We start from the raw sequence: 13,750 nt of genomic DNA on the forward strand, positions 1-13,750 counted from the left end.
AATACATATTTTTCAGATGGTTTTCTGTATTTGTGTAAACTATTTATATGGGCCACCATCACCATAGTTCCTGGGCACATCACAATCTTTAATATAATATAGTGGAGATATACTTATCTTCTAGAACCAGAAAGAACCTTGAAAGGTCAATGAGTCCAGCCCCCTGCCTTCACTAACCGGACTAAGTACTGATTTTGCCCCAGATCCCTAAGTGGCTCCCTCAAGGATTGAGCTCACAACCCTGGGTTTAGCAGGTCAATACTCAAACCACTGAGCTATCCCTCCCCTCTTTAGCCTTACTATGCTCTGTGAGATAGGAAAGTATTACTTATTCCTAATTTACAGGTAGAAAACTGAGTCACAGAGAGACTAATCTATTTGCCAGGGTCATACAGTATGTCTGTTGCAGGGTAGGGAATTGAACACACATATCCCAGTCCCGGAATAGTACCTTAACCAATGGGCCATCCTCTTTTTCTCTCTTGTATAGTTTATAGGACAGTCTGAAACTCTCTCATGCAGTGTTACTGAAATAAATGTTCCCAGTTCACCAGCCAGATAGAACTCTGTTTCTGTACTAAATAATAAAATCTCATGGAGGCAGGGCTTTTGTATTGTATATTCTACTGTATGTGGCACAAAATTATCAGACTTGAAAAATGCATCCTGTCACTGGATGGCTTCATAAGTCTTGCTTCAAAATCCACAAAACCATGGAGCACAATATGTAAAATGTAGCTCAGGTAGGCAACCTATGGCATGTATGCCGAAGGCGGCACGCAAGCTGATTTTCAGTGGCACTCACACTGCCCAGGTCCTGGCCACTGGTCTAGGGGGCTCTGCATTTTAATTTAATTTTAAATGAAGCTTCTTAAACATTTTAAAAACTTTATTTACTTGACATACAACAATAGTTTAATTATATATTATAGACTTATAGAAAGAGACCTTCTAAAAATATTAAAATGTATTACTGGCACGGGAAACCTTAAATTAGAGTGAATAAATGAAGACTCGACACACCACTTCTGAAAGGTTGCCGACCCCTGATGTAGCTGTTCCTAGTTCTGCCACTGGCTTACATTTATGGTCTCAGTGGGCAAGTTAGCATCTCTCTTCTTTTGATCAAATGATTGCCTCATCCTGATATTTCCTTAGCAATTTGCACTAATAGAGCTGTGAAAATCTGCCATCCTACAGCAATGATTTCTCTTTGTGTTGTCTGCTCTACTACATGCTAGGGTTCTCTGCCTTATCTCATCTAATCGAGTCTCAGTCTGAGATGCTGGCACCGGGAATGGAAGGCTTCTCATTTTTTGCACCTGGCAGCTATGGCAGAGTGAACAAGATGTATTTGTAGTAATCAGTATCTCTGCTGACTTGTATTGAGGTGCAGGGCGATACAGGAAGAGGATTTGGGGGTTTGGACTGGGATTTTTGCCTACAATAACTGATTGTATGTGCGGTTGTTTACAGAGATGTGATGATTTTCTCCTGTTTCAGTTATGAACTTCATCTGTCAGATGCTTGTTCTTACACTAATATTTGGATAAGAACTTTTTACCTTAAAGAGACGTTCTCTTAGCATTCTGAGTATACCTGGGCAGATTCCATGTCTCTTAAAAACTGAATTTAGCTTTGTTCCCATAGGAAGCATGAGTGGGAGAAACATGGGACCTGTGCAGCCACAGTGGAGCCTCTTAATTCTCAAAAGAAATATTTTGGTAGAACATTGGATCTTTACCAGAAACTTGACCTCAACAGGTATGGAAATATACCCCTTTTGTCGGTTTATTAGTTTAGTGGTGCAAAAGGCTTTGATGTACACTTAACAACAAAGAAAAAAACCCTAAAAATTTAACTCTGCAGTGGAAAAATGACTGTTGATGCCAGTTCTCTTTAATACCATACTCTAGAGCCAGAGCAAAGTTTATTCTGTTACCATTTTAAGTTGTAGTGCAGTCTCCTTTTCTCATGACATGATACTAGGCACCAGTCCAACTTCCATTTCAGTCAGTAAGTGTCTTCATTGTCTCTAATGAGTTCAATTTTGCCATCCTTTTCAGGTAAAACTCCCATTGACTGCAGTGGGAATGGCAGGATTGGCCCTTGAGGTAGATTCATTTTTAGATACCATAGGCTGCCATTTGTTTACTGAAATCCTAATCCTGCACACACTTACACATGTGCTCAACTTTACTTCTGTGAGTAGCCCTACTAATTTTTATGGGATTACCCACGGCAGTAGAGTTAAACATGTGCAAAGGCATTTGCAGGATCAGGGCCTGAGATATTTGCATTGTGTTATAATAGACAGTCAAATTGGGAGTCAAGTTTTGGCTACTATACCTTTTAGAAGTGCTGTAATGTAACCAGAAACATTATTGTAGATTTTTGAAAACCTATATACAACATAGTGGTTGAGAAACTAAATTTTACAATAGTAGTGCCAATTTAAAAAAATTCAGAAAATAAAATGCATGCATCGTTTCTCTTAGAGGAAAAGGACAAGTCAAGGGCAGAACTCTTGTTCAGCTTCTGAGAGAGAAAATAATAGACTAGGATTTAGGGACTATAAGAGGAAGGATCCAATAGAAACAGAGTACAGCCTGAAAGACCAACGTCAACCAATGCCAAAGCCCCCACCATGCACTCATAAGCAATTAACAGTGTATTATGTCTTCCTATTCCTATTGGATGATCCCTTCTCACTGCTCCAACACACTGGTGGCTACACACGCACATTTTAGATGGGATATAACAACTTGTCCTAGCTCCTTAGATATACATTAATTAGGCGCACTTTTTAGAATTCCCCTCTGTGTAGTGACTAGCAGGCTGTTCAGCTTTTCAGTTCCCTGCTTGAATGTGCAAATTTGCAGCATACAGATGTCCCGTATGTAACCTACATGAAATTATCAGCCTGGGAACTGACTGCCAATATTTAAAGAAGAGAAATAGGATGACCCAGGGAATTACGTCTGACATCAGTCCTGGACAAGGTAATGGAGCGGCAGATAAGGGACTCAATAAAAAATTAAAGGAGGGTAATATAATCAATATGGGTTTATAGAAAATAGATCCTATCAATTTACCTCGATATCTTATTTTGATGAGATCATAAGGTTGGTTGATAAAGGTACTAGCCTTGCTGTAATATACTTAGACTTCCATAAGGTGTTTGCTACTGCACAATATTTTGATTAAAAACCAAGAATTATATAAAATTAACATGGTACACATTTAATAGATTAAAACGTGGAAACTGGTGGGTCTCATGATGTAACTGTAGCGGCTGTGTTTCTAGTAGGGGTCCTACAGTGATTGGTTCTTACCTCTATGTATTTTAATGTTTTTATCAATGATCTCGAAGAAAACAAAGTAATCACTGATAAAGTTTGCAAATGACACAAAAATTGGCGGAGTGGTAAATAATGAGGAGGATGGGTCATTATTATGGATGTGGATCACTTGGTAAGCTGGGAGCTAAATGTCAATGTATACATCTAGGAACAAAGAATGAAGACTTTATTTATACTGTGGAGGACTCTATCCTGCCAAGCAGTGACTGTGAAAAAGATGTCATGGTCATGGTGGATAATCAGCTAAACATGAGATACTAGTGAAACACTGTGGCCAAAAGGACTAACATGATCCTTGGATGCATGAATAGAAATCTCGCATAGGAGTAGAAAGATTATTTTACCTCAGTATGTGGCACTGGTGCAACCAGGGCTGTGTCCTGTTCTGGCATCCACAATTCAAGAATGGTAGAATCATAGAAATGTAGGACAATGTCATCAAATCCTGCTCCCTGCACCGAGGCAGGATCAAGTAAACCTAGACCATCCTGACATCCAGCCTGTTCTTAAAAGCCACCAGTGATGGGGATTCCACAACCTCAGTTGGAAGCCTGTTCCAGAGCATAGCTGCTCTTATGGTTAGAAAGGTTTTCCTAATATCTGACCTAGATCTCCCTTGTTGCAGATTAAGCCCATTACTTCGTGTCCTACTTTCAATGGGCACGGAGAAAAATTAATCATTGTCCTCTTTATAACAGCCTTTAGCATATTTGAAGACTTATCAGGTCTCTCCTCAGTCTTCTTTTCTCAAGACTAAATATGCCCAGTGTTTTAAACCTTTCCTTATATGTCAAGTTTTTTCTGAACCTTTTATCATTTTAGTTGCTCTCCCTGTAAAATTATCTGTCATAATGAGGTCCTGCCTAGCGCACCCTCCTGCAGCAGGCCATGGCACAACTGGCATGCCTGCCTCAATACGCCTGCCTCTTCAAATCCCCCACTAACTCTACAACAGCTCTCTTGCCTTAAGAACATATTTCTCTGGGGCCATACTGCACATCCAAAGTCGTTCTTGCCAGGGGAGCAGCCTTCCCTCCCTCTGGACCTCTCTTTGTTCCCCCGGATCCAGCTCTCCAGCATTGAGATGTCAGCTGATGAGCCCCTCTACTTTTCCCTGCCTTCAGCCATCTCCAGCTGTTAGTTTCCAACTAGGCCACCAGGCACTTCCTTCTGCTTCTACTCCTCTTCTCCCCTTCAGTCCTCTGGCCCTGGCTCAGGGAGGTCAGCCAACATACTCCTCTATTCTCCTTGCCTTCAGCCTTCCCCCAGGAAACACCTTCTGTGTCTGGCAACCCTTATCTCCTGCCAATCTTCTCCTCCTAAACAGCCCTCATGCAAAGTCTATCTGATCAGGTTTTGCTCCTCTCAGATTCTCTGAGGTTCTCTAACCCCCCCGCCCAAGGTGCTGCCCTGCTGTCTGAATTGGCCAAATTTAGAGCAACTGTTCTGGCACAGCGAAGCTGGACCTACTTCAGGGTCTTCACAGTACTTTACTCTTACTTTTTCTCAGTTTTCTGATTGGTCCAGTGCTGCTACAGAGAAAGGCAAAAGGAACAATCCTATGTCCCTGCCTGTTCACTGGATGGGGAAAATGCCTTCATGGCCTCATATCCGACAATCAAGATATCCTCTATAACAAGACAGCCTTCTAAGAGAAGGGAAAAAATCCTTCAGTACTTAACCTAAATTATCTTTTTTTAAAAAATTAGTTTTGTTGTTGCTGTCTTAATTCAAACAGCTCCTTACCAAAGTCTTTCTTACTCCCTTTACATACACAGAACAATATGAAATAGTGATTTTCATCCCCTCCAGTCTGTGTAGCTGCCTTCTAATATCCAGTCATATAGATTTTTTCTAGACCTAAGTCTCGAGCATTTCAAATGTAATAATAAAATAAGTTTAAATATGTCTGATTGCCTGCATTCTATTGTCCTGGGTAGCTTTTACAGTGTGACTAAGGAATGAGTTGCAGATGGAATGGTGACCGACAGTAGAGCTCTTTACTTTGAGTGAATGTTGTGCTGTGAAACAAAGAACGGAGACTGAAAAATTTTGAAGTTAACAGCTAGTGGGTTTTTTCTTACCGCTTAAAAAAAGAGCATTAACATTCTTCATTATTCTTCCAATGAATATTAAACATTCTTATTGCACTGATTCTCAAAGTCCAACAGGAAAATTTACAGTTATAATTGCTAAAAGATTTCTTCTTTTAATTACTCTTCTTTCAACCTCTGGATAAAGGTACACATTGTTTTGGGTTTTTTTAATTATTTTCTTTGAGATAACAACTCCAGGCTGTTGTAAGAATAATATTGTATCTTTCTGATTATCAACCTGCAAAAATCTCAAATGACTGAGTTAGACAGTCACTTATTGGGAAGATGCCTTCAGTCAATTTGATTAAAACTGGTCTGTACAGGACCTGATCTTGCCAGGTGCTGAGCCCAATCAGTTTTCATTTGACTAAACCCTGAGAGCCGCTGAACACTTACAATTCCTCTTGAACTCCTATTGTTGGGATATGGCCCATTGATTTCCTTAGCAACTGAATCATTGAGCTCCTCATAGGATCAAGCCTAGAGGAATGAGGTACACCAACTTCAGGTTCTGGAGGCTGAAATCCACGAAGGGACTAGGCATCGCAATGCTGAGTCCATGGCACCTAACTTTTAGGCACCCAGAAAAAAGAGGAACAATGCTAAGTTAGGCATCTAGGGCCCCTATACAATGAATAGGGAGAGAGAGGTGCCTAAGAATGCAATCCACAACAGCCAACATGATAGATGGGGAGCTGCCTAAGATAATCCAAGGGGGATGTATTAAGCTTTCTTGAGGATAGGCACCTAAGTCCAGGTTGCAGAGAGGTGCCTAAGAACACCTGCTTCCTAGAGTTGGATGGCTTAGGCAGAAATGAGTTGGGTGCCTGCCTCTTTCCACACAAAATACCCTAAGGAGGAGTGGATGCTACTCACCATGTAACTTTTAGCCCACTGGTTAGAGCATTTACATGGGATTTGGAAACCCAAATTCAATTCCCCCTTCTCTGCTAGAGGAGGAGAAGGGATTTTAAGAGGGGTCTCCCATCTCTCAGGAGAAGGCTTTAACCACTGACCTGTGGGGTTGTGACAGATATTGCAATTTCCTGCAGTATCTTTGGGACAGCTTACTTATTAAGTGTGTGTATCACTGTGAGCCAGGGACTGTATGTAGTTCCATTGGGGAGGGTAACCGCAGCCCCTCCAGGAGCTAAGAACAGTGGGCGGTGATTAGGCAAATTCACTCAGATCGTAATGCCTCCAGGGAGGCACCACCTCCTAAATAGGCTCAGTTATGCTAGTTCAAGCAGCATTCTGCAGAGGCCAGCGGACAAAGAAAGGACTTTTGGTTAAATACCCTGAGTTTAAACTGACTCAGAGTCTTCATTCTGATCCAGCAAAGACAGGATGTCTGGTCCAAAGGGGGCCCCAATCCTTAGGAAAGGTTTCAAAGGACTGACATGGATCAGAGCCCTTTTTGGAGATTGGGGTGGGGGAGCACAGGAAGGGAATCTCTGATAAGCTTATTAGCGTATGTAGGTTCTGTTATTGTTTGTAATATTTTCTCTGTAATGCTTTCACCTTAAAAATAAATGTGCTTGCTTAGAAAGGGGTATGTAGTAACTTATACCTGTAGGCAATTATGCTGTTTATAACCTCTGAGGAAAAAAGCAAAGCAGGCCTGCTTAGGCAGTCTGCCTTGCTGGGGAATTCACAGTGTAGGCAGGGGACTGTGCTCCCTGGAAATACTCTGATCAGAAGGCAAGAGGGGTGATGGCAGGGGAGCGGGAAGCCTGAGAGTGAGTGCGCTTGCTGGAGCACAAGGGAGAAATACAAGTGAAATTGCCTTGAACCATGATGGGGATATGTAGATGTGGGGTTCCCTCAGTCTCTCCTGTTGAAACTGTGGATAAATGAAAGGTTAGAGCTGGAGCATTGGTCGCTGGGGTCTCCCACCTCCCAAATGGGTGCTCTTACCACTGGACTACAGAGTCATTCTCTCACTTTCTCTGGTCCAATGACATTTTAAGTATTTATACACAGTGGAACAGTCATTGGAGGAGAGAGAATGAGTCTGTAATCTGTTGGGTAGGGCACCCAGCTGGGAGACCCCGGGTCCAGTCCACCTGATCCAACCAATATTTCATTATTTATCCACAGTGGAACTGCTTCATCAGGAAAGCTTGAAAGAACCCCACATAGGAATACCCTAGCTCAGTGGTTTGAGCACTATCCTGAAAGGTGGGAGACCTCTGTTTTGAATCCTTCCTCCCCCTTTCACAGAAATTGAACGTGGGGTTTCCCACCTCTCAGACAAATGCTTTAGTCACTGCGCCAAAAGTTGTAAGGTGGGCGACGGCACCACCACCTCATCCTCCTCTGGCAGAATTTTGAATGGGACCTTTTAAGCACACCTGCTGGATTGGGCACCGCTTCTACTTAGGTGGGCTAAGGACTATCTTCCCCTGATTCATGGATCACTCAGACTTAGGCAGGAAACAGGTATCAGAACACCTAGAGGAAGGCAGCAGTGAACATGCACAGAGGCAGGAACATAGGTACCTGCAGAACTTTTACTATGAAAAACGTAGGTGCTGAGTGAACATGGGTTCCTACAGCGTTCAGTGGGAGTATTGAGGATCTCAGTGGAGGCAAACTTGGGACTTAGGTGCCTAAAACATGACCTCAGATGTCTAAAGCAGGGATCCACTAAAGTACTTTGGCTTATCCCACCTGTCCTGCTTAGCTTTATTGAATAACTTATAATTTAAAAAATATACTTTTAATATTAAATTAACTGGAAAACTAGTTTGATTATTCTCAGGTGACAATGGTCCGGAATAGTGAGCCACACTCCAGCTGCTTTGTGCTCTGCCACTGGTACAAAGTGACCTTAAACTTAGCAAATCTCCCCATGTACGGGGATTTCCAGTAGCATACAGTGACCATAACAACTCCTACTCCTCTCCCTCCCTCTGGTCAGCTGAGGGAAAAGAGATGTGACCTGCTGCTCTAACCTGTATCAGGTGACTGGCACACCATAGCCCATGGATTTGGGGAGTGCAGAGAATGCCGGGGGCCCCTCTCCCAGCTGCAACTGTGGATCTGGTTCCAAGTTAAAGTCAGTTCAAGCAGGAGAGGAGGGAGTTCTCACTGCACCAGCCAAGGGGTAAGGGAAATGCTAGTTACCCAAGCTCAGGAAAGGAGGGGAAGTTGAGCTTCTCCCATTCTCCTTGCTTTAATCTGTCTGTCTAGCTCCCTCACTAGGATTTTCTGTTTACCCATTGATTAGCTGTAGTATATCTACATGCAATGACGCCCATGAAATGTAAGACGTATTACTCCACAAAAAGCATTTTGTATTCATTTCAGTTGTCTCCTGAAAGTTGGGATAAAGCCAAGCAGTACCTATTACCAGGTAAGAAACTGTCATACTTATAAAGTCATTTTAATGTACTGCTGCTAGAAGGAGTGAGTAGCTTCAAACCTGCTGCAGATAAGCAATCTCTTCTAATTGTATAGGTGTTTACAGTTGTTTTTCATGCAAAAGGCTTTTTGTGACTATACAAATATGGAATTTGTTGAAGTGATGCTATATGCCTTTCAACTCTCTCTGGCTTTTAAATCTTCAGATGAGAGCCATAAAAGAAGCCCTTACAGGTGTTTATGGAGTAACACCAAAGGTTCAGTGCCTTCCTCCAGAAGAGGTAAAACTTTCTTTTATTATTTCCCTTATTGATTGAAGTAGTAAACAAAAGTTTACCTGAATGAAACTAAATTTATTAACTTTTGATGATTTTCCTCTCTCTTTTGCTTCTATGTTGGGACATTCCAAGTATCCCCTGAAATATGTTTACTTCAAAGCATACAGTACTCAGCTGCCTCAGCTTAGGCCAAATTTTAGCTCTGTTCTGTTCAAAATAAAAAGACTTCACCTGGTATCACATGTGGATCAGGCAAATTCAGAGGCTTACTCGGTGTCCCCAAAGATTTCTTGTTCGGATAAGTTTAAATAAAGTTTTATGGCTTTTCCTATGATTCAGAAAGACAGGGCTAAATGGTCTGCCTTCTTCAGCCAATGCTGCCTAAAATCTGGTTCCATTTTCCCTTTCAATGCCAACAACTGATCTGTAAGTTTGCATGCAGTAGAGAATTTAGTGTTCACAATCATTACGTTATGGCACAAATATAATTCTACCGATCTGTACCAAAGTAAAATAAGCTATATATTTAAGCTACAAAACAATTCACATGACATTGTGTTTAGTTAGCTAATAGCTATGATTTCCCCCTCCCTTTTAACTATCACTTTGTGATGTGACCTTTCCTAAAAAGGTCACAGAACAGCTCTAACAATCACTAGACTCCCTTTATCAGAGTTTAATAAAGCTGTTTTGCTGGAAAACATTTGGCGGAGTTAGCCCACACATGCAGAAAGCTATTTCATGAAAACCTTTCCAAGTTAAAATTGCTTTTAGAGTTGAATATCTTTTGTGTTGACAAGGTGATATGCTTTAGCAATATTCTGAGTCTTTGTGTTCAGCCTCTCCTTTCTCACATTTAAACCCACTAAATCATAGGCCATGGCTACACTGGCACTTTACAGCGCTGCAACTTTCGCGCTCAGGGGTGTGAAAAAACACCCCCCTGAGCGCTGCAAGATATAGCGCTGTAAAGCCTCAGTGTAATCAGTGCTGCAGCGCTGGGAGCGCGGCTCCCAGCGCTGCAAGCTACACCCGTAAGGGATGTGGTTTACGTGCAGCGCTGGGAGAGCTCTCTCCCAGCGCTGGCGCTCCGACTATACTCACACTTCAAAGCACTGCCGCGGCAGCGCTCTGAAATTTCAAGTGTAGCCATACCCATAGACTCTAAGGTCAGAAGGGACCATCATGCTCATCTAGTCAGACCTCCTGCACATTGCAGGCCATAGAACCTCACCTGCCCACTCCTGTAATAGACCCATAACCTATGTCTGAGTCACTGATGTCATCAAATCATGATTTAAAGACTTCAAGTTACAAAGAATCCACCATTTACACTAAATTAAACCTGCAAGTGACCCATGCCTCATGCTGCAGAGGAAGGCAAAAAAAAAACCCCAAGGTCTCTGCCAATCTTACCCAGGGGAACATTCCTTCCTGATCCCAAATATGACGATCAATTAGATCCTGAGCATGTGGGCAAGACCCACCAACTATCAAAAACAGTTGCTTCCCTTTTAATGGCTTTTTAAACAACAAATGAAAATTGGAGTTTTGCTATCAATTTCAATGGGAACAGGAAGTTGCTCCAGTGCTTTTAATCAAGGGAGGCTGTATGTGGGAATGGGTTAAAGACTGGTTATCTCTATTCTGAAAAGGAGTATTAGGAGAGGCAATGACAGTGGTGCAAACAGTGATTGCTGTCATGGAGACTGCTCAGATGCTGCTATCACTCTTATATTTGTAATGCAACAGTGTCCAAAGGTCCCAGTCATGATTGGTGCCCCATTGTACTAGGCACTGTGCAAATGTATGCAGAAATATGTTCCCTGCCTCAAAGAGCTTATGGTCTAATAACAGAGCAACAAGCGGATGCTAGATGAAATAAAAAATGATAAAGGGAAATACATCCTTATAAAGCATGTAATCAAGCTGTGAAATTTGCTCCTGCACAATATTTAGGTAGTGGCTTAATTAAGAAAAAGATTTTTACTAGAGTCTCCTCAGGCTTCTAACTCTATTTCAGAATTACCTTGGGTCTGAGTTATAACAGTTTCTTATTGTGTATGCGAGAGGGCACAGATACAGTAGTTTGGGATTGCTGGCAATGACTGGGTTGAAGGCATATGATTAAGACAGTAATAATAGTTGCAACAACATTGGGACCCAGTCTGCAAACACTTACTATCCAATAATGCTCAGGGCCGGCTCTAAGCACCAGCAAACCAAGCATGTGCTTGGGGAAGCATATTTTCAGGGGGAGGCATTCCAGCCATCTTTTTTTTGGGGGGGGGGAGCAGGGGGCACTTTGAGTGGCAAAAGCCTAGAGCCAGCCCTGGCAGCAGCAGCATATCATGTGTCAGAAGTACTCTGAAGCCATTGCGGTTCGCATCATGGGGGAACAGTGCCCGCACCTTGTGTCTGTGCCAAGCAGGCTCCGAGCAGGGGACACTCAGGCTGGGGGCTGCCCTGCAGGGCACATGGAGCCGCCTGCAGGTGCCCCAGGGCAACCGCTCCCCCCGCCAAGTGCCGCAGCTGGGGCTGGGCAAAGCGGTCCGAGCCACCCAGGGACTGCGGCAGGACGGCCAGAAGCAGCAGCGGGGTCATAGAGGGTGGGGCGCTGCCATGAGGGGCCACATCCCGCTCTCCAGGGCTCCGGTCCCTCTGGGGCTGCCCTGCCCTGGCTTCTCAGCCTCCTGCTGGAGCCGTCCCCTGGCTCTGCCCTCCCGGATCCTGGAGGCCAGAGCCCTGGCTGGAGGGACCCTGGGCTGAGACATGGCTCAGGAAGCCAACTGCTTACCCCAACCCTGCCAGCGCCGGACCAGCTGGAGGCAAGGGGGGAGTGGGCGGAGTGAGCATTGGTGGGGGGGAGCCCAGGGCTGGGGTGGCAAGGGGTGCAGGTGGGGGGGGGGGGAAGAGAGAGCCCAGGGCTGGGGCAGCAGGGGGTGCAGATGGGTTGGGGGAAGAGAGAGCCCAGGGCTGGGGCAGCATGGGGTGGTGGGGGAAGAGAGAGCCCAGGGCTGGGGTGGCAGGGGGTGTGGGTGAGGGAGTGGGGAGACCCCAGTGCTGGGGAGGAAGGGGATTGTGGGGGGAAGAGAGAGCTCAGAGCTGGGGCGGCAGGGGGTATGGGTGTGGGAGGGCACTGATGGGGGGGTGGGTGAGAGCCCAGGGCTGGAGTGAGAGGCAGCTAAATTTTTTTTTGCTTGGGGCCGCATAAAACCTAGAGCTGGCCCTGATAATGCTTGCCACTGTAAGTTATCCTACTGAAGTCAGTGGGGCTTCTTCCGGTAGTAAGCACTAGGATCAGGAGTGTTTACCAGATTGGATCCTTGATTTATGACATACACCAGGTGTGTATGCATTTACTTCATTAAAAAAAAATTCCAATATATTTCTTCATTTTGCAGGGTGCCCAAATACTACAATGGCAAGAAAACTCTTTATCTGTGTAAATTAGACCTTCCCTCTAGTAAGAATCTTATAAAATGATAGCCAATATCCTAGGTATCCAAATGGATTCATTTACCTTCACCCTTTGTGAATTGCATAAGGGGAACAAGGAGTCTATACTATGAACTGCATGCAGTAGATACTTCTAGAAACATCATCCATCTGTACCTTTACAGTGGCATATATCTTCAATATACCATAAGAACAAGCATTCTATAGCTAGAGGATTAGCTTATTGTCTCCTCTACAACAAGAAGCCTCTGTAAGTGCCTTTAAAAGCTGAGTATCTCATTTTTACTGTTTCTAGGGTGAAGAAGTGCAAACAATTGGTCAAATTGAATTCTGTTTCACCAAAGAGTTGGAACTGAGAAACTGTACAAACTCAGAGGCTGAATCCTATGTAATGCCAAACAACTGGCATTCTGGACCTGAGGAGTTGTCTGTCTGTAATGATACCCTGACGTATTACCCTGCACAGGTTCAGTTTTACAACTGAAGCTTCTAGAACTTGAAATACTCGGTAACATACCTTTTTAAAATGAGATACTTTGCAAAGCAATGGAAAAAGCTGTTTTGAGTAAGTGATACTATGCTCGCCTGCCTCACAGGAGTGTTGTGGGGATTGATGTTTGAAGTGCTATAAGTATAAGGTGATTCTTTTGTTTTTATGAGGCAATGGGCCAGATTCTAATGTCAGTTACATAGCTGGAAATCTACCACAATTGCACTAGTTTAACTAAGGTTGGAATCTGATTGTGTTTTTTACAGTAGGAAACACTGTTTAAAAGAAAAACGATGTCTCAGTGTTCAGAATTGCATTAAATTCCAATTCTTTATCTGGGCATTCTTTTTGTTTGTTTGTTTTTTGGAATTGCAAACAGAGCATGAATTAATCCCTCAGACCACTATAAAAAGATTCTTATTTCTCAGAGTTTCTTGGGAGAAAAACTTATTCAGACATGATAACTAAGGGTCTTGTTCAGAGTTCCTTATTGAAGCAAAACGCTGATTGGCTTCAATAAGAATTTTGCCTGGGAGTGCTGGATAGAGGCCCTGACCTATGTGGTGTTAAGCCCCTTCTAGATCCATTTAAGTCATTGAGCATTGTGTGTAACTGTTATCTCACAGGACTGGGCTTGTTATCTTTGTGTTGTCTTGTTTGGTGAATGAAAAGCTAAGATGCAAACTTCCAAATGTGACC

At 43.3% G+C, this 13,750-nt stretch overlaps 1 protein-coding gene across 1 annotated transcript in view; it reads left to right on the top strand.

Annotated features, from left to right (window-relative positions):
* RNASET2 (ribonuclease T2) overlaps positions 1–13,385 on the top strand; it is a 43,909-nt gene extending 30,524 nt beyond the window's left edge. The window contains exons 7-10 of the mRNA XM_050949185.1: positions 1,651–1,764; positions 8,771–8,816; positions 9,031–9,105; positions 12,857–13,385. Coding sequence (XP_050805142.1) covers positions 1,651–1,764; positions 8,771–8,816; positions 9,031–9,105; positions 12,857–13,045 — 424 coding nt within the window. The 3' untranslated portion in view covers positions 13,046–13,385. The remainder of the gene's footprint in view (positions 1–1,650; positions 1,765–8,770; positions 8,817–9,030; positions 9,106–12,856) is intronic.
* The last annotated feature ends 365 nt before the right edge of the window (positions 13,386–13,750 follow it).

The sequence above is a fragment of the Gopherus flavomarginatus genome, chromosome 4 (genome assembly GCF_025201925.1).
Source record: "Gopherus flavomarginatus isolate rGopFla2 chromosome 4, rGopFla2.mat.asm, whole genome shotgun sequence".
Lineage (NCBI taxonomy): Eukaryota > Metazoa > Chordata > Testudines > Testudinidae > Gopherus > Gopherus flavomarginatus.